Source organism: Musa acuminata, chromosome BXJ3-7, assembly GCF_036884655.1.
Source record: "Musa acuminata AAA Group cultivar baxijiao chromosome BXJ3-7, Cavendish_Baxijiao_AAA, whole genome shotgun sequence".
Classification (NCBI taxonomy): domain Eukaryota; kingdom Viridiplantae; phylum Streptophyta; class Magnoliopsida; order Zingiberales; family Musaceae; genus Musa; species Musa acuminata.
The window spans coordinates 761,617-787,128 of NC_088355.1; the positions used below are offsets into that span (position 1 = coordinate 761,617).

Genomic DNA, 25,512 nt, shown 5'->3' on the forward strand with positions numbered 1-25,512 from the left:
GAAAGATGTGGCGGCCAAAGAAGTTGGACTGCACACCAAAGCATATATATATATATATATATATATATATATATATATATATATATATATATATATATATATATATATATATATATATATATATATATATATATATATAAAGTAAACCTATTATTTAATGTGAAAATATAGTAAAGATTATTATTTTTTAGCAAAGAAAAAGATTAATACAACATGAACCTAAATATTAATGCTTAATCTGATTAATAATGTTGCTTTAAACAGAATTTATCTAATCGATCGAAATAGTTGGACCATTATAATAATTTATTGCTATTATTGTTGTGGTCCAAAATTCGATAAAAATCCAAACATGCATCCGTATAAATATGCATATTAGTTTCACGATAGAAAAATTATCGATCCAACAAGTCTTATTCTATGTTATTATATAGTTCACAATTAATTTAATATGCTATGTAGTTCACAAATTAGCTTGAATAATTTACGAATGAATTCATGGACTATTCATAGGTTGGCCATGGAAAAGTCAACCATTTTACAATTATTGTTATAGTTGACGACAAGGACAGAATAAGCATAATATTATTCCATTTGGTGCCAGGAACAGAAACAATGATGCCAAGCATCCATCCATGCTTCAAGATTAAGCATCCATCCTCTGCATGACAGTTTGATAGTGGTTTGTCATGTGTCATTTGTGTTAAAAAATCTAAGAAATTTTCTGAAACATTCATACTTTGTGATCTAACCGGTTAGTATATTGCTTCTACGGCAAGAAATTGTTAATAATAATATTTAAGAAGAAAAAAAAAAATTGCTGATATGAGATACATGAAGAAGACATGCTAAACACTCTAATATTGGGCGTTCCAATTTATTCTAGTATGACTACTTCTTTTTGTTATCTCAGATTTATTACACACACATGTATACATTCCACACATATATGTATATATTCCACAGGTCCAATATCAATGATGCATTATTGTTGCCAGACTCATTGACGATCTGACATTTGCAATACTTAAAATGCTTCAAATTTAGTTTACCTTCATTCACAATGTGCCATGCAACTCTAAGAACGGCAAGTCCACAAAAGCTTTATGATTATAAAAGAAGGGTTTGTTAGGCCCAAACATATCCTCCACTAATTTTTGCTGCAACAATGGTCCTCTTGCACCTTCTCAGTTGAAGGTGTCATAATAGACCATGAATTGCCTCAACTCCTTGAGTTGCTCCCTTCAAGGCATGCAAGTTTTAAACCTGTGCAAACACCTCAATTATTTGGTTGTCAATCAACTTTTATGTCGTATTTAAGAATACTATGGCATTCAAAAGACCAAACAAATGAAAACAGTGCACGTGACACATGCTCAATGCACATAGTTACCAACAATATTCGAGGTGATAATGGCATGTAACAATTTACTAGGAGAAAATATAGATCATGGAATGACTGGACATGACAATCCAGCCAACATCCTTTTTCTCATATCAGGGGCGAAGTGAAATCTTGAAGCCAATGAAAGACTTTCGCACCAAATGCTAATGAAGCACTTTTTACCATGGAATCATAGATTCTGATCACTGGCTTTTCCTCATTGTCCAGAAGGCTGTGCAGTATCGATTCTGCATTTTAAACACAAGTGAGATGTCTGTTTGCTTCACTGTAGCACTACAGAATTTAACCACAAAATCTAACTTTATCCTTTAAATGCTCAAGAAGATGCAATGACTGTAAAAGCACGAGGGAAATTTCTCTTTATCCAGGTACATCGAATGTGTTAGTTAAAAAAACTCCTTTTAAAATGAGAACCACATGTGAGTGTGCTGCTGATCCAAAGATATCTTGAATAATGGATTTCAGGGATGCAAGTTTTCCTTCAGCATTTTAAAACATAAATAAACCTGAGAAATGAACTAAAAGATTGCAAGCTTACTTGCATCATGGAGCGAGGATTTGCAGTGTATGTTGTCTCAATTACTTTCTCCTTCTGTGATCATCAAACAAGGTCATTAAAGCACAAGAATAACTGAACTTTTGCAAAGTCAGAGAGACGTAGACTAGAAAATTAGTGTTTACCTCCATTACAAATCCAAAATGAAAAGCAATCTTTTTCACATCTTCCAAACTAAGTTCAATGGACATCTCCTGAATATAAGAATGTAACAATTGACATCTTCGAGAAAAGGGAATAATTAAAAAGAACATTCAGATTGGCTCTTATGGAAAAAGATAGTGAAACAGTACACATACATCTTCAGGTCCATACGAGTCTGCAAAATGATATAGTAGAGGGCCCAAGTTTATCCACACCTGTAATTTTAATGTGGCACATGAACAAATTAAATAAATAAATAATATTTAGTGTAAAAAGTTTCAGAACAGAATTCATTAATCAAATCAGATCAAGAAACCATTGGCTCAACAATAATATTCGGGAATGTCCTAAAAAGAACAGTGTAGATCGTAATAGAATGGTAAAAAGTATAAAACTCATTCCAGAAGACATACTCCTCCAGTTTTCAGAAGTTTTGATATAGTTTCAATATATTCAACAATGTTATGTGCCGTATCCAGGAAAAAGCAAGTGACAACAGCATCCCAGTAAGCTGCAAGATAGATTCAATAATGCAATGAGAATGTGCAAAAATTAAGCACAACTCGAATCCCACAATTAAAGCATTAATAGATCCGACAAAGATCTTGTCTCAAGCACTCGAGCAAAAGAAATATAAGGTAACCCCTAGTTATATACTCATTGACAGATAAAAGGCCTAAGCAAACTTATCAAATTATACAATAATCCTTCTTAACTTATAATCCTTTATATTGTAGGAGGTTTGCCTTGGAAACTAATGAAATGATAGCAAAGAAAAGGTGTTGTGGCTTTTGAAGTAACAAGGAAAAATAAGGTATTCCTTGCTTAGTGTTTTTAGCAACCAAAAAACCGACTACAGAACTTTGTCAAAACGCATCATTGATGAAGCTGCAACAAATCCATGAAATGCATAAATAAAAAAATCCCTTAATTGTTGTGTTACATGTACAATGTTCTAATTTCTTATATAAATCAGGAAGTGAACACTCATAAATATCACCATACAGATTACGAGAAACATTTTTTATATGGGCTAGCCACCTTAAATGGACTCTTGGTTATTACTCTTTTCATCATTTCCAGAACTTTAAAGAGTTACATATGGTTTTATTATGAACATCCTAACTAGTCATAAAATCTTATAGCCCAATGGATGACCACCTAAACCTTGTATTTCATTAGAAATGCTCTTAATTGAATCAGTAGTTCACTTCAATTTTGATACTGAAAGTAAAACTTTTAACCAACAAAATGAAATATCAGAATTCATGTGAACTAGGAAGTCAACCATGGTCACAAGACTCGACTAATGAACTATGCACTGAGATTGATATTCCAAAAAGAATAATAGTTCACTAAGACAATTAACGAGTTACCAAAATCATTCACTGTTTGGCTTAACCAAGTAGACTGTCACTTAACAAGTCATCCATGTCAATGTAAGTGAAATCTCAAAAATAAGTAAGCCTAAGAAAAATACCCAAATTCTCATCCAGCTATCTGAACACAAGCTACAATAAGGAACTTCACTATAGCTTCACAATTTGTTTGTTTATACACTGCTAAAGATATGGCAACAACTAACATAGTGTATTTCTTCTAGCAAGATTTGTTTTATCCAAGGTTCGCAATACCGTACCGTACCGGAGTTTCGACCTGGGCTCGATACCGGTACGGTACGGTATACCGCTCGGTACACCCAGTGTCGGAACGGTAACATATGGTCCGCGTACCGAAAGTCTAACGGACTGGTACGTACCGCCCGTACCGGGCGGTACGGACCGGTACTGCAAACCATGGTTTTATCAATGTCATTTTTAAGGGCAAGAAAAAATAGATAGATATTTAATTACTCAGGAATACAAACCCTACATGATGTGCCAATTATATTTTGAAAACCAGAGCATGCATAGCTACTTTTCATGCATGAAGACCTGCTGTGTAAACCATAAACTATGATGCCCATAATAAAATATCCTATTTGGGTCCAAATACAACTTTCTAAACCACACACTATTGGCCATGACATTTTATGAAGTACTTAAGTTTATAAGTTTGAATTGTTAACAAACTCAAACAGAAAAGTTGAATTAACATAAGTTATCCCTAACCAATCTTAAATCAAAACATGCATGATTTCTTCATCAATAATGGACAATACTAGCAAACCATTGTTTCAACAATTCAAACTCAGAATAAAGTCCAAAAGATCCCCGTATCAGATCCCTGAAAGATGAATGGTCTGCATAAGTGCATAGCATGATTGCTGTCACCAGATGTACAATCTCACATAGCTAGAAGTGCCTGGTTGCCTGCTTAGTTTGCATGTCTCACAAAGAATCATTTTTAATGTACCTTCTTGGCTTTCATCATTATAGACCTCAACAAAATCACCAGCGCACATAGAAAAACCCTCAGTAATTCCTGCACTGTTTACAAAAGAGAGACACAACAAAAGATTAATATGGCATGTCACAAAAATCACCAAGAAGAACAGCCAAGGAAAGTCCACCTTTATAGGAAACAACATTTGTCATAAATGAAACAAAAATTTTGTAAACTTAGAACCTAACCAAACCCCAAAAAGTAATTACTGAGAAACATCTTAATGTAATTCAACAAAACATAACTTGGATTTTACCTAAATCAATAAGGAACAAATCTTGAAGTTAATGTGTTGAGTAGACAATAACAATGAAATGCATATTTGAAAGTCTTTACATTGTTAAAGATCAATGGTTAGAAAAAATAATATTCACCACAATATTAAAAAGCTGTCTTCTGCCACCTGGTACAACAACAACAATAACAACACAGCCATGAGTCGCACCTGTCTTCTACCACCTGGTATCACAAAAAATCTTTTAAAAAAAAGAACAAAAGTGGTATACCAAGTGATGAGGGCAAGTGTTGGAACAACAATTCTTTTTTTTTTGTAAATTTGGGTGACCAGGGTTTATTTACAACAACAAGCATTAGCGTGAGGCCGTGAGCCTCATGCACTAGATATGCCCTTTTAGTTTAGTTGTATACCAAGTAAAACCAACAGATTGGACTGACATAAACCAATCAACATGTACCACTACGATCAGTACTTCAGACATCGCTGTATAGTATATTGATCGAATCATGAACAATCATCAATGGATGTTCCAGTTTCAGTAGCATGCATTTTGGAGGAGTTCACCAGTGTCAAGTAAACATCTTGTGTGGCATGTTTTCTGAAATTCATTGGCATAGATTGCTGTTTTAAAATTCACAGGACATCAGCCTATTTTCAGGTGCTTTCATTTACATACAAGGCATTTTGGAGGCTGTATCATGGGTGTTTCAATTTATGATATATCCTGATCTTAAAAAGAATTGGTAAGTGACTCATTCTTCAAATCTTATTTACCCTTTGTTCAATGCCTGAGACCCTGTGGCATGTCTACCTGCTAGCTACTTCTCACCATCTTTCATCACCAGAATCTAGATGAAAAAATCTTCCCACCGACCAGACACATCAGGTAAGCATGTTGTTTATCTACCTTTTTTATCTTCCATAGTGTTTCCATTTTTTGTCCTCCAACACTTGTTGCCAACACACTCAACTGTGCCAAGTGTCCACATTAAATGGAAGAACAGTACATACAATGCCAGATGTCCATACCACAAGGGGTGCAAATGAAACTTATAGCCTTGGCAAAAATAGATCATCAAAAATCAATACAGAAAATTATGACAAGCACATTTTTATAAACATGCATAATAATAGATGTTAAAATGCAACCAACATAAATATATCAAATAGAGGCATAAACATGATGTCAAATAAAACCCCATTTGAGTTTCTGCAAATTTTAAATAACATAGACAGTGTTTTAAGTTTAGAAAAATGATCTACAATTTTGGACAGAAATCAAACAATCCACATTGTGAATGATAGCCAACCAGCTGTACACATATATAAACATAACTTAGATATTTTAGATTGCCCCAAAACATAAATACAAATAAATCATGTATATTGCCTTTTAATATACAACTCATGGCTAAATTGTTGATCCCAGCACTGGTAGGGATTTAAGATAAGACCTATATACCTTGATGGATGAATATCTGGAAATGAAACAGACCGAAGTTGGTCACTATCTGAAAGAGAATTACAATTGCTGTGGATCCAAGGATAAATCGTCCATTCACCAGCCACTTGAGTACTAGCAAAAGGTAAATTCAGCTATTAGTTAATTGCATAAATAAGAAAAAAAATCAGTAAGTTTTGGTTCATGATATCTTGTAAAATAAAAGAGATGAACCAGACTAGAAGTCGAGATTGAAATTTATATGGCTAACATACTAGTTAAGGATAAAGCTAGAGCATATCATCATATAGTACGAAAACTCATTTCCTTGGCTTACAAAACCTGTTCAATAAAGATAAAATGGTAAGCATCAGCACCAAATAAAATAATGATTACAGAACATCATTAGATATACTCTGCATACCAAGACAAGAAATCTCCAAAGCTAGTCTCCCAAGTCCAGCACCAGGTACTAAACAATAAGGAGGCCTGCAAATTTTATTTAGAAAACAATTTATTAACTACACAAATATCAAAGGGAGAAAGTAACCTTTAGAATATGATGTACGCACGTGCCAGAACTTGAAAGAAAAATCAATTGGATACTGAAGATAAGATGAAAAAATTTGAGACATAATAATAATTATAATAACTGCAAGGAACTCTACATACAACCAAACTTTTTAGTGAAATTAGAGTCATGGAAAAACTACGATAGATATAACAAGACCTTGATTAGAAAACTACCACATTCTTCCATAACTTCCATTCACAGAATATTTTTCCTTCATATTGTATAATATAATAATGTAGAGATCAAATATAGAAAGTTAAAACCCACCATCAATAAGATAAAAAATTAGGTCTTCTTCTCAGATATCACAGATAAGGAAATAGTTCTTTCCAATCATATAAGCAAAATCCTTCAAATTATAAAATACTCTCTTGTATTGAGTGAGTTTTTACTCAGCTGCTATATCTACACAATAGTACACATGCACTCGGTGACTAAATTCCAGTTGCTCACCATCATGTTAAGAGCATATTACAATATGCATCCTCTTCTATACATGTTCTTCGCATAACAATGTACATGACATACATACAGAATCCATAAATTCTTACTTTGATTTCTACATGAACTTTTGCCAAACTTCCAAAATTAAATTAAAATATGATATTAACCTTGTTCAGTATAGTTCACAACAGCAGATCCAGGACCATGCCCCAAATTAATAATAGGTAATAGGAGACGTACCTTTTTTGGGAACGATGTGGAAATAAGCAATTAAGCTCCTCAAGAATAGGTTTATAACATTCGTCACGTTCCTTTTGACCCTGCATATATCAATAATATAAACCAGTAAAGAGGTAGATATGTCATCATAAAACCATATACAGATAGATTAAGTACCTCAGCTGCCCAGTCTCTCACTATGTTCCTTATGATACATCTTACCTGACAGGAGAATTGGAAACGATGAAAGCAATGTATCGGCTAACAGGTCAATCACTAGGTTTTCTACCATCTAGAATTCTGTAATAGATGAGCTCACTGGAAGTTCCAATACACATTAATTAATGAGAGCAGTGAAGCTCAAAACATTGTAAAATTCAAACAACCCTATTAAAAATCTTACAATGTAACAAGATGGATTGTGTGATGCAGCATAAAAATCTTTTAACATTGCTACAAGTCACAGAAGACACATTCACAACAGTCCTTCCACACCAAGAAAATGTTAAAACATACAGATACATATAGGGTCGTAATCATGGTCTTGATTCCATAATGACCCAGAAATAGGGACAATTTCAATATAGGCTGATGACGAAGACATTCACTAGTATCACAAAAGAACACAATCCATCAAAACTCGAAAGCACAATCCTCCACCGCTAAACCCTGATATGTTTAGAAAGTATACCATATGTGAACGAATAAAGAGCTCAAGCTAAGTTGAAATCATGTCACATAAGTTATGGATCCTAGCACTTTGAAGATTAATACTTTGGCTGTTTTTATGCTACACAACTTGTAGCTCAGAAATAAAAACATTTAAATTTTCCCAATAATATATTAATGTTATAAACATTAAAAAAAATTCCATCCTTATAGAATGAAGTTTCACAAATAAAACTTACCTTGTCAACATCAACAAGAGGAACATTTAACTGCACTGATGGATCCATCCAGGTGTGTGCAAGATGTGTTGCCTGAAATATATATAATAGAAAATGAGATACATTATTTCTAATCAATATGTCATTACCTAAAATCTATTTAAATCATGTAATAAGATAGAAGCTTGATCTACTAAAGGAACAATGATAACAAAAGGGCATTTCGGGAATCATAAAAGATAACCAAACAACAATGACAACACAATGAAGCGCAACAAGGACCAACACCCCTAAACACAAAATATCTCAGTGCGTATCAGAGCAGTAAAAATTTTTACTTGGCAGGAGAATATATAAAAACTAGCAAAGAGATCTTATGCAAATCATAGATAGTTATTTAATCTCAGTGTGTATCAGAGTATAAATTTTTCCTTGGCAGGAGAATATATAAAAACTAGCAAAGAGATCTTATGCAAATCATAGATAGTTATTTAATCAGAGAAAATCCACTTCACACATAATTTCAACAAGGATTGCTAGTTGCTACAATGAGATAATTGCATAAAAGAAGAGCATGATATTTGATACTTAGACCTAACACTGATCTGTGGAATATGGAAATTAAGATGCCAGAAAGTGGTAAAAAACAAGCTTACTCTTATGCTAGCATCAGGGTTGGAGCAACAAGCTGCTGGATCAGTAACAACCTTCACATCATTTATATTACCATTGCACGATCGTTTTTGCATCTCGGAGCTTACAAACTTTTCCACATGGGACGCATGGGAAACTTCCATATGTATCTCCTGTTGTTATCTACAGAAGTCAAACTTCTAAATGAAAAAGATGTAGAAGATTCCAAATAATGTGCTGTGTCCAACAGTGTTTTGAGAAGCCATGGAACAAAAGAAACTATTTTGAAATTTCAAGTATAGGACCTCTTCTTTAGTAGTTGCTTCCAAGGACTCGTCAGTCAGATTGTTTTCTTCTCCAGAATTGATTGGCTCAGAGACATATGCATCACTTCCACCAATTGGCAGAGGTTGCTCTGAGAAAACATTTTTTTCTACAGAGCATTTAGAGCCTTCAGCTTGATGACTTTCAGATACATTTTGTAAATCCTCATGATCATCAATATCTATATCCTGGCTCATGTCAAGTGGAGGATCAAATGCCTGGCAGCATTACAAACAAAGAAAGCTTTTAAGTTAACTTTCATGAAATTGAAGTGTCTACCAAAGGTACATATGTACTGAAGGAATACGAGAATTTACCTGAAGCATGCTCATTATAAAGTATGTGTTCACAGAAACACACCTGCAAACAACTACATGTTCAGGAATCCATGATGACATCTATTACATGTCCATGACAAAGAAACAACTGCAAAAACTTAATTTCTCCTTTGAACATATACAAAATATATTTACATAATAAGCACTCTAACCGTAAATCCGTTTAGGCATCATAGGAACTATGAGTACAGACACAAGAATCAAACTCGAACTCATATATAAAGCTGTATTCCTTGTGCACAAAAGGAGGAACGAAAATTTAAGGAAACATTGTTTAGTTTGCTCGTACACTAAACTGATTTTCAGATATTTCAAAGTTGCACATTTTAGAACCAATTATGGGACATTATCCGACATGGAGTTAACAAGGTTGGTAGGAGGTTTGCTGACTTATAGATAACAAGCATATTAACACTAAAGCTAATATCAAACATGAATTTGTCTAAAGGATATTAGAACCACTTATGTATCCAAACAACAATCATCCCAGACCACTCCATAATTCCCACGAGCATCAAGGGACAAAGAACTAACAGGAAGCGAGCTACAATGTGCATGGGAGCATAGAGCATATTTAAGGCCTAGCTCCAAGCAAGAAAACAGATAGCATAAAAATGGAGATCAACATGTGTAAATGTTTCAGTATAACATATCACAGTTTAGTTTTAAGTACTCTATGCCAGATTCAGTATGTACACAAGATCTCCACACTATAACCCAATAAAGTAGGAATAAGTTAAAGAAACTTCCTATTGATTTTATCAGCCAATTAGAGATAGAATTGTTTTATGGCCAGTATCCACACTTTGAATCAACTTTAACATACATTTGAGTCATGCACAGCGTCATTAAATTAATGAAACAAAATAAAACCCTATTTCCCATCAAGTAGAAGTTTTGGTTAATATTCAAGGAGTCAAGTTTGAAAAATCAATTACCGTCTGAGTGTTTTGTACTTCAATGGAAGATGAGAGAGAAGTGCCTGCAGAAGGAGGATGAAGCGCGATAATAGTTCTCATTGAAAATCATTGTTATAAGCAATAAACGAAAGCTTCACAAACGAAAATAAACTGATGACACCACATACCACATTCAATAATGCCCAAGCAAGGAAAGAAAAATCCACACAATGTCATTCTTTAGGTAAACGAAAAAAATTCTTGAGCAAAATATGTAACTCTATGCAGACTACCGATAGACAGACAGCAACCTTATGGGAAGGCGGAAGCTTTCTGAAGGATCTCTCGTATCTTACGATATCTTCCTCTGCAGCATCCGGGTAGCTGAAGTAATATTTCGTTAGCAAACAGAAAATAGACCAAAAAATTGGATCCCTCAAGCTACTGGAAACGAATTAGGAAGAGGCGAACGAATTAGCAGAAGACTCAAAACGACCACATCATCAAACTACAAAGGCCAATCTTGATGAATATTAATCATCTAGGGAAAGGACTAAGAGGGGTAACGAAAACAATCTGCTTTCGTTGCACGCAAGGGGATCGATAGAAAGAGGAGGAAATTGTGGTGGGGAGTACTTGAGGTAGGCGCTGATGATCCGGCGGAGGGATTTGATCTCGAGGGCTTCTTCGAGCTTGCTGTAACGTCGCTGCCCCGTCGTCGCTGCAGCTGCTGCTGCTGCTTCATCTACTTGTACCTCTTCTTCGTGTTGTCTCCGATCCATTCCTGCTTCCTCCACTTCGGTGGAATCGACCGCTCGGGGGAACGACGAGATCACAATATCTTATAAACCCTGGAAATTGCTAATTCTTGTACCACCGCCCCTGACCAGGTGTTTCGCACGTGATAGGCCAAGTATATATAACGGAATACAAAACCCTTGTGAGAGATATCCACGCCGTAAAAAAATCAACAAATATATATATCATTAAGAAAAAAATATTTTTTAGATTTTTCTCCGAAAGTACTCTCATTTTTAGAATTCTTAAAGAAATAAATATATAAACCATATATGTTTTTCTTCTTCTTCTTTTTCTTATGGAAAATATAACTCTATGTAAAATCATTAGAAAATATGATTTAAATCAAATCAAATTAAGTCTATGTAAAATCACTAGATGTAATAAATACTAAAACAAAATTGATCTATTAATTTGATTTGTCTTTGAACTAAATAATAACAAAAGGTGACAAGAGAGCTCGACACTTTCCAGCTCCATCTACTGCATCACGCAGTCACCAAATTGCATGCGTTCATGCAATTTTATTTTGTTTCTCTCTGTCTCTCTCTCAATCCAAAATCCACAGGACAAGAGGTCTCTCTCTCTCTCTCTCTCTCTCTCTCTCTTTTCTTCTTGGTCACCGCTGCGTACTTTGAAGGCTTCTTCCATTGCTTCCTCCAGAGAAGCTTCGCAGCTTATATACATTCCAAAGACGATCTCCTTCGACACCATCTTCCGCTCCTCCATCCAAAACATCAGGTTCCTGTCGCCGGAAACCACCAAGCCTTCCTTCATCGTCGTCCCCGCCGGGGCCGCCCACGTCCAGGCCGCCGTCGCTTGCGCCAAGGCCCACGACCTGTGCGTAGCGGCGGCCACGACCACGAGGCCGAGTCCTACGTCTCCTCCGGCGAATCCTTCGTCCTGCTCGACCTCGCCGCCCTGAGGTCGGTTGCTGTCGATTCTGCCTCCGGGAACGGCGTGGGTCATGGAGACGGCCACCACCGGGAAAATCCGGGCCACGTTCGAATGCCTTGTTCCCCGGAGTCCAGACCGACCTCCTTCCCCTCCTCGAGACAAGCTTCCCTGAGCTGGGAGTGGAGGCCAAGGACTGCGCCTGCACAGCTTTATGGCTCCTCGTGTTTCCAAGAGGCCAAGAGCTGCTTTCATCAACTACACAGGGATATAGACTTGGGTTGGAACGGAGGAGGGAGTTACCTCGACGCCAGCGGTTGGGGCAGGAGTTACTTCTTGACCAACTTTGAAAGGTTGGCACAAATCAAAGCTAAAGCATCCCTCCATTCCCTGCCAAATGTACTGCTCATGGATTGGAATGAATGCAATACAGGTTTAGCTGTATATCTATATTTTTAATATAAGTACATAAATCATATGTCACCTAAGAATGAAAAAAGTAGACGTTGAAAAAAACTATTTCATCACAAGAAAGAAACAAAAGGATGCACAGCTACAACTCATATCAGCAGATTATTCATACAATAAAACATTGTGTCAATTAGAAGAGATTCATTCACAGAGCTTTGTGAGGACCAAAGTCCAACTATTTTCATTACAAGAAACAAAAGGATCCACAGCTACAAGTCATATAACAGCAAGAAATCTGTTGAAAGCAATTTTCATAGCAGATTGTTCATATAATAAAACATTGTGTCAAATTTCCACAACATTTTCCAGCAAAAAACATAGTCAACATATCTACGATAGCAATTCAGCTTCATACTCCAATATCTACCGACAAAAAAAAAAAACACATCTCAAGAATAATTGTATTTGCTTGACATGTACCCTGCTTAGCCTTTCTTCTTGGTATATTTCTAAACCTCTTTTTTTTTTTCTCATTTTTTGTGCTCACAATCACCTTGTTTTGAAGATCACCGACGGAGGGCTATCCAAAAATTTTCTTTAAAAAATAAAATTTACTCGAGCACCAATCATGTTATCAGACATTAAACCTGAAAAGCATAACATCTCCTTCCTTGACAGTGTAGTCTTTTCCTTCCAATCTCAGCTGCATCAACAACAAACAACAGACCACTCAAGTGTAAGATCTAAAATGGGATCTTTATATACATAAACATATCTTGCAAAGTTTACAAATTTATAGTATTTGAATTAGTCCTTTTAAATTAAGTTTTCAATGGCAATACTTGAAGGGTATCTTATGTATTTTAAATTTCATCCTTTCTCTTAAAAAAAAATCATCGGTAATCATGGTTATCAATATGCTCACCGGAGTAACATATGTGAATAATTTGAACATTTAAAGGGATAAATGCAAGGTCTAAATATTCAAAATATATATACATACACTGATATTAAATTTTGGAGGAAACAAGTATGCTATTTTCAAACTTCAATATGACATGCTTTCAAATGTTGAAGTTCTGTATATATCATTGTTCTTAACATTCTTTTAGATTTATTATTCCTAATCATGGTTAACATTAATTTGATTGAGTTAAAGAAGCATATACAATATAAATTATATAAAATACTCCTAATATTTTTAATATCATTATTTTATAAGTATCAATGTAAATTAGAATTCCGACTAACAGTTGACTACGAAGAAAACAACTGACATTAATTAGATATATATAAATGTGTGTGTGTGTGCAAGTTTTTAAGTTTTGGAGTTATATATGCTAAATTTAAATTTGATAAATGCAAAATCACTAACTTTGTGGGATACGTGCAACTTTGCATTTAAAATTTTAACATGCTTATTATGAAGTTGAGCATTAATTTTATGAACATTCTCACAGAGGAACAGTGAATTGAACTTACTAGTCCTTTCTCTCTTGCAGCCGCTAAAGAGCCAGCTGCAACAAAATCATCATAAGAGACCTGCCAAATCAACCCCATCATCTGTCAGCAGTGGATTTAAAAGAGAATTTGACAATGGAGATAAAAATATACAGTGAAAAAACGTTAAAATATACAGCGAAATGAAGCTTAAAAAGACATGATTATTGATAAGAAGATATCTGTACCCTACTTAAATTGGTGAATGATTGTGGAGATAGCTTTTGTCCACGTTCTCATAATTTACTATTTCCCAGTAAAATTGTCGCATTTTCAAATAAGGATAAATTTTCATGAAAAAGTGAGTCTACCCTAAGAGCCCAAGTTCCCCAGTAAGTCTCATGTAGAATGTTTGAATCACTTAATTGGTAGGAGAAATAAAGAGAACTCACAGTCTCTGCTCTAATGAATCCTTTCTCAAAGTCTGAATGTATCACCCCAGCAGCTTGAGGTGCTGTCATGCCTGTTCGATTAAAACTATGGTTATATTATGAGGGATCATTCATGACAAGAAAATAAACCAAGTCCAAGGTACTTTTCAAAACTAAACAAAACCAACCTGCTAATATTGTCCATGCTTTTGTTTCCTGTGAGAAAACCGAGGGCACATCAAGATAAATGGGCAACAAAAGGTAAAATCAAGAATATATAATCAAAACAAAAGCAAATGCTTACCTTTTCTCCTGAGGTAAAGTAAGTGCGCAACCCCAAAAGTTTATATGTTGCTCTTATCAGATTCCCGAGACCACTTTCACTAACACCAAGTGACTTCAGAAACTCAATTCTCTCTTCTTGTGCAAGCTCAGTAAGCTCAGCTTCTACCTAAAATCAGATTTATGCATCAGTTCAATTCAATTGTGGTTGACTCCATGGAAACAACACAATTAAAATGGACAGTGGTAGAGAATCAGTTGTTGAAGAAAATGTACATGAGAAAGATGAAATCAGATTTGGATGAGCATCTTTAATATCTAATTCAACAAGGCGACAGTTTCAATAGGTAACACATATATAAATTGTTTGTAATACTCGATAGTTAATGATACAAGAATGTGAATATTATAAGATAAGAGTTAAAATGAAACCCTGAAAGCCAAAAAGAACAGAATTCTAGCGTTGGTATCTAAAATAATAATTGAAGTTTTTGATTAGTGTCTAGTTCATGGCTTCAAAATTGCCATGCAGATACATATAGGTCATAATCTTTTGGAATGGATGCGAAAGACTATGGAAAGCCTACATCAGAGAACAATTCCAGTTGAATTTGAAGAAAACTTATAAACATACTATGGTCGTATCATTCTTCATTGCTAAAGAGAAAGAGCATCCTTATTTAACGAAAATATGATTGAATTTTAGGCAATTCCAGAAGTAAAAGTTCACACTTCCAATATGTGCATGCAAAAGCAATTATGTGCATTTAAAGTATACACACCAGGAATTAACTCTTCAATCATCAAGAAAGGAAATATGTTGAAAAGGAAAAAAGAATGAGAGGAGATGAATGATAAACTCAAGTTATGCAGAGGGAGAAGATGTACAATAAAACAAATTTACATTCAAGGCTTATAATTTTAGATGGTGATGGATACCCCATGTGTCGATACCAAACCTGTGCTGATACAGTTACTATGCCAGATTGCAACTCTGAGGCAAGGTTCATCACTTCTTTGACATGAGGATTGTTATCTGGTTCAGCAAGATCAGATTCTGCTACATTAGCTACATATATGACAGGTTTCATGGTCAGCAAACAGAGATGATGTATAGATTCTTTCTCCAAGTCTGATAAAGAAACAGAGCGTGCAGGTCTTCCATCCATAAGTGTCTTTTGAATCTTTTCCAATGCTGATTTCTCTGCCTCTTCCTGGTAACATAATGGCATTGATGAGTGTTATAAAATATTAACATATTACATTATTAGAACAAACAATTTTTAATGCATTCAACCTAATTGTTAAAAATAATAATTATGATTTTCAGTCAACATACTGAGTATATTTGTGCTTTACCTTCATCTTGGATTGTGAATCTTTTGCTTTGCCCTTCTTAAGTTTATCTAGCCTTTTCTCAATCTGCAATTCTTACAAGGACAAACCTCAGTCCAGTCAGTTATTAAAGCATCTTGTCAACATATCCACAAGTAGGTAATTATTAAACTTGCATACCTGTTCAAGATCTGAGAAAACTAGCTCTAAGTTGATAACATCAATATCTGATTTTGGATCGACTTTCCCATTCACATGAATGACATCATTATCCTCAAAGCAGCGTACTACCTGAGAAGCAATTCGCTCTATATAACTCAAATGCCAAATATAGTGAAAATTTTGATGTTAAGGTTGCCAACCGAGCCCTACCAAGTAGTTGGTTCCCCTCTTCGGTTTGAGGAGATTCTAGTTTGTGATCATTGTGAAGATATTACCACAAGTACTTGTCCTAGATGATAATTTAAATGTGGGATCATTTCCTCAGTTAACTTATTTATATATAAAGAAAGAAACAGCATTGTTTGTTCGAGTGTCAGGAATACAACCATGTCAAAAACTCTAAATTTGGGAGTCTACCCCAACCAGTACCATTACTAAAATTTGGGAATTTCTTTGGCTATGTCAACTTGAAATTAAGAACTTTCACATTTATAAGGAAAAAATTCAAATACAGAGCCCCAACATCGACGCTCTTAAATGTATGGTATACAATACATGAGAAAGAAATCAGGAAGAGGCTAACGGAGAGGGAATCAATTGATAAAAATGACTCACTATAAATTCATGTCAATAAAACGATATGTTGTTTTTCTTCCTTATTTATTAACTAAAGCTGTAACATCATGATAACAAAAATTAGTGTTGCTTCTCTTTCTCATAACTAATTCTTCCCGTGAAACTTTGCACCAAATCACAAAGAGTAAATGTCTTATTAATAGTCAACCAAGGCGAATGGTTTATGTCTTTTGATTGATTCATCTAGCCATGGAACCATATTAAACACAGTGATTTAAAAAGCGCTAGGCGCCAAAAGGCGCTACGGTCCAAAAACGCCCGCCCGAACGAAGTGAGGTGCTAAAAATTAATAATATTAAAATTAATAGTATTAAAATCAAAATAATAGTGTTATACTATATACAGTTAACAGTATACTGTATACTATTAACAGTATACTATATATTGTTAACAGTATACTTTCGATTTCGAAAGAGGAGAAGCGAAAGAGAAGAGAAGAGTGTAAGGGAAGACCGAGGGTGCTGAAAAAAGCGGGAGCGACAGCGGCAACGGCGAGTGACGACAGTAGCAGCGGCTGCGGTAGCAGCGAGCAGCGGGAGCGGGAGCGGCGACAGAGGCAGCGACAGCAGCGAGCAGCGGCAGTGGCTGCGGGAGCGGGAGCGACGAGCTGTCACGGACAAACTTCTCAACAAGATGTTGGATGTAATGCTTATGTGTGTCCGTGTCTTTTGGCATGTTCATGCCCTGTACAGAATGTAAAGGGGCGGCCGAAGGCTTATAAGTCTCATTTTAGTTGGGTTGGTGGCCTCTTTAGGCTTGTAAATAAAGGTTGTGTCATGTGGACACGTGCGAGAGCTTTTCGGTCTGTAATGGACCATTTTACCCTTTGTTGTGCCACTGTTCAGAGCTTGTATAGTCTGTTTGTAATTTGCATTGTCTATGAAGTGTTTTTCGGACATGTTTGCTTGTGGATCCCGTTTGAGGCGTTCTCTCTAACCCGTTCTCTCTTTTGATGGTCCTAAGGGACAATGGGAGGCTTCGGGGAGGCTGACCTTTGCGGACGGACACGCAAGGGTGCCGCACGACTTAGGCAAAACCAGCTAAGTCCGTGTCATATGGTATCAGAGCGGGACAAGCACTCATAGAAACACTTGACATGCAAACGTGGGGGACCTAGTGGGGCTGCATGGAGGGCAGTCAGCACACGCGCGACCGTTTGAGGGAAAACGGGCATGGAGATGTAGGGAAAAGAGCCGCTCAGAGGAGCGGGCATCTGACATTGGCATTCAGAGGAATGGCCAACCCTTCGCGCAAGAGGCACCACGAGAACAGGCAAGCTTGGAAGAATGCGGAGCGCACAAAGGTTGGGATGGCTGAGTTTGAGCTACGGCTCAACGTTGACAACTTTACTTGATGGTGCTCAAGGCAAGCGAGGCGCTTGGCAAAGGACGAGACCATGCAAAGTGGAATGAGTTGCTCAGCGATCGAAAGAGTTGTGCAAAGCTCACAGAGGTGAGGGGAATTGCTAACTCGAAGAATTCGGTACTCATGCATGGGCTTGTATGCGGACGATGGATTGTTCGTGGCCATCCCAAGGCGACCGAGACTCGGCGCTATGGAGCATTGAAACTTTCTCTTCGGCATGCGAAGGATACGTCCGGAGGAGGCTGAAGTGTGCAACGAGTTCAGCATGTTGCTAGGCCTTGAGGGGTGCAGTGGTGGCTGTATTGACGTGGAGGCGCAATCTAGCAAGTGCGTTTGCAGGAGGCAGAACAATGCACAGTTTATTCAGCAGATCGGAGTAGTCCAAGGGGATGGTGGTCTCCGAAACGAAGAGAGATGTTGCTCCAATGGGATAGTTATCCAGGAGGGATAAGTCTCAGCACTCCAGAGGGAGAATCATGTGAGACGGACTTCACATGTTGAGGAAGAGTACCTCACAAACAACAACTCCACGAAGCTCAATGGACCGAGCAAGCAGCGAGGAGTTGCCGCATGATCTCGCTCGAGAGAATGCATTGGTGGATGCATTGCGAGATCAAGTGGGGGAGCAACACAATTGAAGGCACACTTGGAGTCGATATGAGATCGGACTCAAGGGAGGGCTGACCCGTGGAATGGTGGGCACGAGGGCCACCATCGACTCAATGCGAAAACGAGGAGCGGAGCAACTTGGGTGTAACTTGGCGGAGTACCCAAGCCGCATGAAGGGAGCCAGCAGAGAAGTTGGAACATGGAGCAGAGGCACAGTGCTTTCCTTAGACAGAGGTCAAGGACATGAACTCTTGCAGAGGCAAGAGCAGGATCATGTTGTTCCATGGGTCCTTCATTCTGACGGAGCGGACTCATCTTGCATGGTGCCAAAGACGAAGGGAGCTTCGGGGCTCATGCACCTTATCTCGGAGAAGCATTTGATGGAGGAACTAAGGCGACTCAATTTGCGGAGGCGAAGTTGGGTTCAGAAGGCCTTAGCACGGGGCAAGAGGACGCAGAGGCGGGTACTCTTGAAGAATATGCCACAGCGTTGCCATTCGAGTTGCTATGAAGGAAGCGGTGTGCAGTGGAGATTGTGCTGGTAGGGGCAGAGGCCCAGGATCCAGACAATGGTGCATCAATTGCAGCGAAGTCGGGGGACTTCGGGAGCTACTAGGCGACGGACTGTCCTAGAGCGGTGCTTCATCTAGGTGTGGCCCAAGAGTGGGTGGATGAAGGTCGATTGCCAAAGGAGCGAACAAAATCGAAGGTGGATGAGACCCTGCGATGTATTGGCAGAGGCCACACATGGAGGGTTCACAATTCGAGTTTATTCCACAAGGATCAGAATGCAATGGAGATGTCACCAGGAGGCGACATGGTGCAGCGGATCGTGGTGGAACAGTTCGTGGCAATGCGATACACACGACAGTGCGTCCCGTGAGGGATGAGATCATATGGAGGTATGATCGGGAGCTACTGGGAGCTCCGCTTTGGTGAACAACACGACGGCAAGAAGGGCTATGGATTCAAGGAGTGAAGGCCATGGTACCGCAGAGGCGGGTCTTCCGGGCGTGCATCGAATTTTGCATCGGATGAAAACCTTGGTCATCAGCATATGGGGGCTGGGTTCCACCAAGGGAAAAGTTCGAATGCAAGTACCAGTGAGTCCCATGGGAGGGACTTGATCATGCAGAGGTATGATCGAAGCAGCTGGAGAGTTGGACTGCTCCAGAGCTCATATTCGCTTAAGGGAGCCCGACAAGTCAGAGGACAAGGTCGAGTAAGCGAACGTTGCTACCAAGGAAGCTAAGGAGAACAGAATTGGTGCAAACCCTACAACGCGATGGCAGAGGCCATGCATGGGAGTTGCAGTCTGTCTTTCCATCGACCAAACAAACTGCTTGGAGAACACAGAGGTGTTGAAGCAGGGGGTCGAAAGGGGCGAGGAAGCGACGACGAGTCCAGAGGGACTTAGCTACCCAAAATCAAGCATCAGTTAGAATGGAGGTGGACTCAGAGGAGCGCCACGGAGACATATCTACTGATCATGAAGAAAAGGGATGCAGATGCGAGGCGATGGATAGTAGGGCCATGGGCATGGCAGCGTCATGGTACCGCAGAGGCGGGACTTCCGTCAAAGTCATTGATCCCTTGCTCTCACGGAGGGAGAGCGCTTGGTCGTGAAAGGGGCCGAGGAGGTGGAGCATGCAGAGGCAATCTCCAAGTACTGAGACAAGGCTGAAGGGCAGAGGCCAAGAAACTTCGTAAGACCGGTGTCAACAAGTTTCTCATCAAGATAGCCGTAAGTGAAGGACTTCGGGTCATGCAAGAGTGCACGACCAAGGAACGAAGCAAGCAGTACGCGGTGCTGTACCTTTGCTACTCAGTGGAGTAGGCGGCAGGGTTGATGGAGAAGACGGTACAATCCCAGAGGCGACCTCATCTATTAGAGAATTACTCCAAGTTGGGGTGGAAACTTCCTGCATTCCAGAAGTTCAATGGCATTGAGAAGGTGAATCATAGTAGCTAACTCAACGCAAGGAGTGCAAACACTTCAAGTGCTTCAGAAGTGTGAGCAAAGAGCAGGCGAAGGCCAGTAACCAGCTCGATGCATGAAGTACAACCTCGAGGAGGCGGGCGAAGTCAAGTAACCTTTGCCTTCTCAACTCTTAAGAGAATGGGCGAAACCGAGTACCCCAGTTCTCTTATCTATCCAGCAGAGGAGCTCTGCACAAGTTCAAAGACCCTTCGAAGATAATGGAAGACAATAGTTGTCAAATCCTCACCAACGGTGATCAGTGCTACTGAGAGTAGATTGTCCGCTTCATTTCCCAACGAAATGCCAATCGAAAGCGGAAGTGATGCGAACCTACTTGGATGTGACAACTAACTGAAAGAAGAGTCAATGGGCAGATTTTGTGGAGGAAGGACCCAAAAACTTCAGAAGTTTGCGAGGCGATGCTCGTTAAAGCTCCAACAAGCATCCGCCCAGTTCAAGCAGCATGTGGGAATTTTGAGAGACTGGCGCAGTAAAGATGGTCTTTTCCTTCATCTGGGAGATCCGCAGGAATCAACAAGGATCAACACAACTCAGCCAACCCCACACCACAGTCAGAGTCATTGGTGAGTTGAAGCAGCATGGCGGATCAAAGTTCGACTACTCAAAAACAGCAGCGGAGAGCAGCTGGGAGCCAGGAGGCGCATTGCAGCTGGAGCAGAAGATTGAAGACTCAGCAAAGGCGAAGAGTTGCAGTGTTCACAAAGGCTTCGACGAGGACGTCGAAGGGATAAGTGGGGGAGAATGTCACGGACAAACTTCTCAACAAGATGTTGGATGTAATGCTTATGTGTGTCCGTGTCTTTTGGCATGTTCATGCCCTGTACAGAATGTAAAGGGGCGGCCGAAGGCTTATAAGTCCCATTTTAGTTGGGTTGGTGGCCTCTTTAGGCTTGTAAATAAAGGTTGTGTCATGTGGACACGTGCGAGAGCTTTTCGGTCTGTAATGGACCATTTTACCCTTTGTTGTGCCACTGTTCAGAGCTTGTATAGTCTGTTTGTAATTTGCATTGTCTATGAAGTGTTTTTCGGACATGTTTGCTTGTGGATCCCGTTTGAGGCGTTCTCTCTAACCCGTTCTCTCTTTTGATGGTCCTAAGGGACAATGGGAGGCTTCGGGGAGGCTGACCTTTGCGGACGGACACGCAAGGGTGCCGCACGACTTAGGCAAAACCAGCTAAGTCCGTGTCAGAGCGGCGACAGTGGCATCGGCAGCGGTAAAAGCGAGCAATGGCAACGGCAGCGAGCAGCGTAAACAACGAGCAGGGTTAGGGTTGGGGAAGTTGCACTGATATCGGTGCTTTAATTGGTTCGATTGAACCAACTAAAGTACCGGAGACCGAACCAGACCTAAACCGCCGGTTCGGTCGCCTGGTTTAACCCAGGCACTCGCCCGAAGCGCCCGGCGCCTGGGCTCGGGCAAGCGCCTAGGCGGCGCCTCTTTGAAGCACGCCGCCTGGAAATGAAGCAAGGCGCTTGGGCCTCGCCTCACCTCGCCCAAGCGCCTATTTAAATCACTGATTAAACATGGAACCATATTTGATGTACCTAAATATAGAACCATATCAATGGAGTGAAAATTGTATTTACTCAAAGATACAAAAAAAAAATGAAATCAAATACAAATAGGAACAGAAAAACAAAATTGAATAAGGTCTAGGATGAATGGTAAATCAAGTGAAGGTACACATGGATACAAATAAATTTAGAGATTTAACACTTGTAGAAACTAAAAACTAATTCAGGTGTTAACATAAAATATTCTATTTTTTTATGTATCACACAAGTAATTATTATACATTTTAGACTGGCAACAAATTACAAAAGTTAGTTTTGCTAAAAAGACAGTTGTGAATCTCCCAATATGTCTTTTCTTTGAAATTACACATGGATGTAAGTGTTTAGATTCATATATCTGTATCCAAACAAAAAACAAATGAAAACCCAAACCCAATCTATTTACAGAACTTTTAACCTAAATTCAGCTGCGATGAATAAATCCAGATTCAATCAGTCCTGATCATATGCACTAGTACTTAGGCTACAAATTTCAACCTCACTAACAAAGACAACAAACAAAAGGTTTGTTCTTGCTTTCTTTTTCTTGGAAAACAATTTGGTGATCACAACTTAGATTTGCTTAAGAAACAAAAGGGACTGAAAGTTGGATGGGCTTTTAGCTTCTTATCTTTCTTTTCATTGAGGTTGTCATGAAAGAGATGAAAGCTACAGGCAGAAAGTTGGAATAGAAAACAATACAAAGTTAAGGGTGTGACCACAACATAATAAGAAATACTAGATTCTTAATTCCACGAATACAAATTTCTAGCTAGCAAATGAGCTATAACCAACTTTTAGCATCAACATTCATTAATCTAACCTATACAAACAATTACGCATTGCATATTCCTAGTCCTTTTTTCTGTTGAAGTTAGTTATTTATAAGACGAATGCAAGATATAATAACAAGAACGTTCTACTCAACTAAGTTTAAGATGAAGTAAAATTGAAATAGGTATCGGGTGTTTTCTCATCAGAAGATGAAATGATGTCACGGGATAGTGGCATAAATTTTACAGCTCAAAATTTGTTTCCGATGATGAATCTAAAGTTCATTGTACAAGCTAAACAAATATATATAGTTGCAAATATCATATGAGAAAATAAATAACTAAGAAAAAATCATGATGGAGCAAAAAGAATCTGATAAATCTATCCTTAATATGTAATAAGAGCTTAATTAGTAACAAAAAGAACACAACTACAATAGCAAGTCTCGGCATAAGGATTATTAATAACAATTAACAAGCACAATAATCTAGCAACCCTTTCGAACATTTGTTTTTAATATCAGAACTAATGCATCTCTTTAGCAATACAATTTGCAGTTGGTACTGTAAGTGTTTCCTAGTTGTGACATAATTTTCTTGACATCATCACTAACTCATTGATTAAAAAAAAAGCAAGAACAAACAAGCAATGAACAGATATATATATATATATATATATATATATATATATATATATATATATATATATATATATATATATATATATATATATACACACACACTAAACATGAGGAGAAACATTAACCTGAAGTATGGAATCCACTTCACGAATGTGCGAAAGGAATTTATTTCCCAAACCCTGCAAATGACAAAAACAAATGAGAAAATGACTATGGCCTAAATCAAGATCAACATGATATGTAACAATTATCTAAACATAAGTATACACAATAACTACACAACCAGAAAGTGCTCCACTTATTCCATTTCTTTTATTCCACTGTTTTAGCCTTTATAATTGGCACTTTAACTTTACAAGCAATAGAAGTTGTTTTTCTTTAGGTTTCATGCTTGTTTCTTAGCGATATTTCTCTCCTCTGCCAAAACTTCCATTTGAGAGGTGATATCGGATCGATAGATCGTCAAACTTGAACCCCGTACGGATCACTGGCAACTATAAATCAAGCATATACATCCAACTACGATGAAGTAGTTTCAATTAAATAATCTTAGAAAACATGTCACAACTGTAAGTTTGTTCCTCCATAAAATTTTAAAAAAGAGTAACTTTGAAAAGATCAAAGATGATCTATGAAATGGATTATGCTTCTGCTGCAACTTTAACATCAAAAAGACACAATCATAAGCAGGAACATGCTAAATGACTTCTCTTTTGAATATGAGGATAGAAATGATATCAAACATTTTACCTCTCCTTGACTTGCTCCTTTCACTAGGCCAGCAATATCAACAAACTCTATAGACGCTGGGACTGTCCGCTGAGATTTGCTGAGCCCCCCAAGAACATTGAGTCGTGGATCAGGGACCGCGACTATGCCGACATTTGGCTCTATTGTACAAAAAGGAAAATTCGCTGCCTGAGCTTTACCATTCTCAACCTGAAAACAAGAATCAAGTCATAAGACAAAACACTAAAAAGATCACCAAGTTATGAAAAAAAGCCAAACAACTGCAAATTCCACAGCAGAAACCACAACCAATCCTTGTGTCATAACACCGAACACGCCCTCGCAAATCCCATTCATAATTCCTGACAACTGACAGAGACATCTACACCGGGAAAGTCGCAACCTTTCTCGGCGCTTGCCGATCAAGATGCCAGCTTCGTTTTCTCTCTATTCCTCGATACACTTGAGGAAGAGAATCGGAAGCAGGAAGCGTAGTGTTGTGCCCACAAGAATGTGAGAAAGGAGCTTACTACGGCATTGAATAGGGTGGACTTGCCGACGTTCGGGAGACCGACGATGCCGGCTTTGAGGCTCATGCTGAGCCTCGAGCCCGAAGACGAGAAGAGCCGCCGCCACTGCCAGCGGAGGAGAAGCGACGAGGAGCCCGAGCAATACGACGACGCGGAGGACGGCTGCCAGCTCAGCCCTATCAGAGCGGATCCCAAAACCCTCGCCGCCGCCATCGCCCGCCGCTTCGCGCTGCGCTCTGTCGCAGCACAACAGGAGAAGCGGACGAGGGAAACACGAGCGCTGCACCACTCTATAAGATAAGCGACACGTGAAAAACACGTGACTATACGTTGTGGTGACCAAGAAAATTTCTCATCCGATGAAATTTCTCCCAATTTGAAAAGAAAAATAAAAAGAGAGAAATTGTTTTTTTCACTAATCAATATCTGTTTA

General features: G+C 38.4%; 2 protein-coding genes across 3 annotated transcripts; both read right to left on the bottom strand.

Moving 5' to 3' along the window:
• Positions 1-1,349: 1,349 nt before the first annotated feature.
• LOC135642047 (uncharacterized) lies at positions 1,350-11,364 on the bottom strand. Its single transcript, XM_065157827.1, has 18 exons — positions 11,124-11,364; positions 10,799-10,871; positions 10,527-10,570; positions 9,568-9,610; positions 9,232-9,468; positions 8,950-9,099; positions 8,315-8,386; positions 7,584-7,628; positions 7,428-7,507; positions 6,594-6,658; positions 6,445-6,511; positions 6,191-6,304; positions 4,461-4,534; positions 2,519-2,616; positions 2,261-2,320; positions 2,087-2,155; positions 1,944-1,997; positions 1,350-1,632 (listed from the first exon to the last, which is right to left on the bottom strand). The coding sequence occupies exons 1-18, from the start codon at positions 11,267-11,269 to the stop codon at positions 1,588-1,590; spliced, it is 1,536 nt and encodes a 511-aa protein (XP_065013899.1). The 5' UTR covers positions 11,270-11,364; the 3' UTR covers positions 1,350-1,587.
• A 1,028-nt stretch (positions 11,365-12,392) lies between these two features.
• LOC103990969 (uncharacterized) lies at positions 12,393-25,344 on the bottom strand. Of its 2 annotated transcripts, XM_065158735.1 has the most exons (12): positions 25,080-25,344; positions 24,571-24,759; positions 23,946-23,999; positions 16,259-16,369; positions 16,103-16,165; positions 15,703-15,957; positions 14,766-14,912; positions 14,650-14,677; positions 14,483-14,553; positions 14,073-14,132; positions 13,238-13,293; positions 12,393-12,569 (listed from the first exon to the last, which is right to left on the bottom strand). In XM_065158735.1, the coding sequence occupies exons 1-12, from the start codon at positions 25,290-25,292 to the stop codon at positions 12,509-12,511; spliced, it is 1,308 nt and encodes a 435-aa protein (XP_065014807.1). In that variant the 5' UTR covers positions 25,293-25,344; the 3' UTR covers positions 12,393-12,508. The 2 variants fall into 2 exon arrangements, with proteins under 2 accessions (XP_065014807.1, XP_009408564.1); XM_009410289.3 differs by lacking the exon at positions 12,393-12,569 and having other exon boundaries at positions 12,885-13,293.
• Between the last annotated feature and the right edge of the window lie 168 nt (positions 25,345-25,512).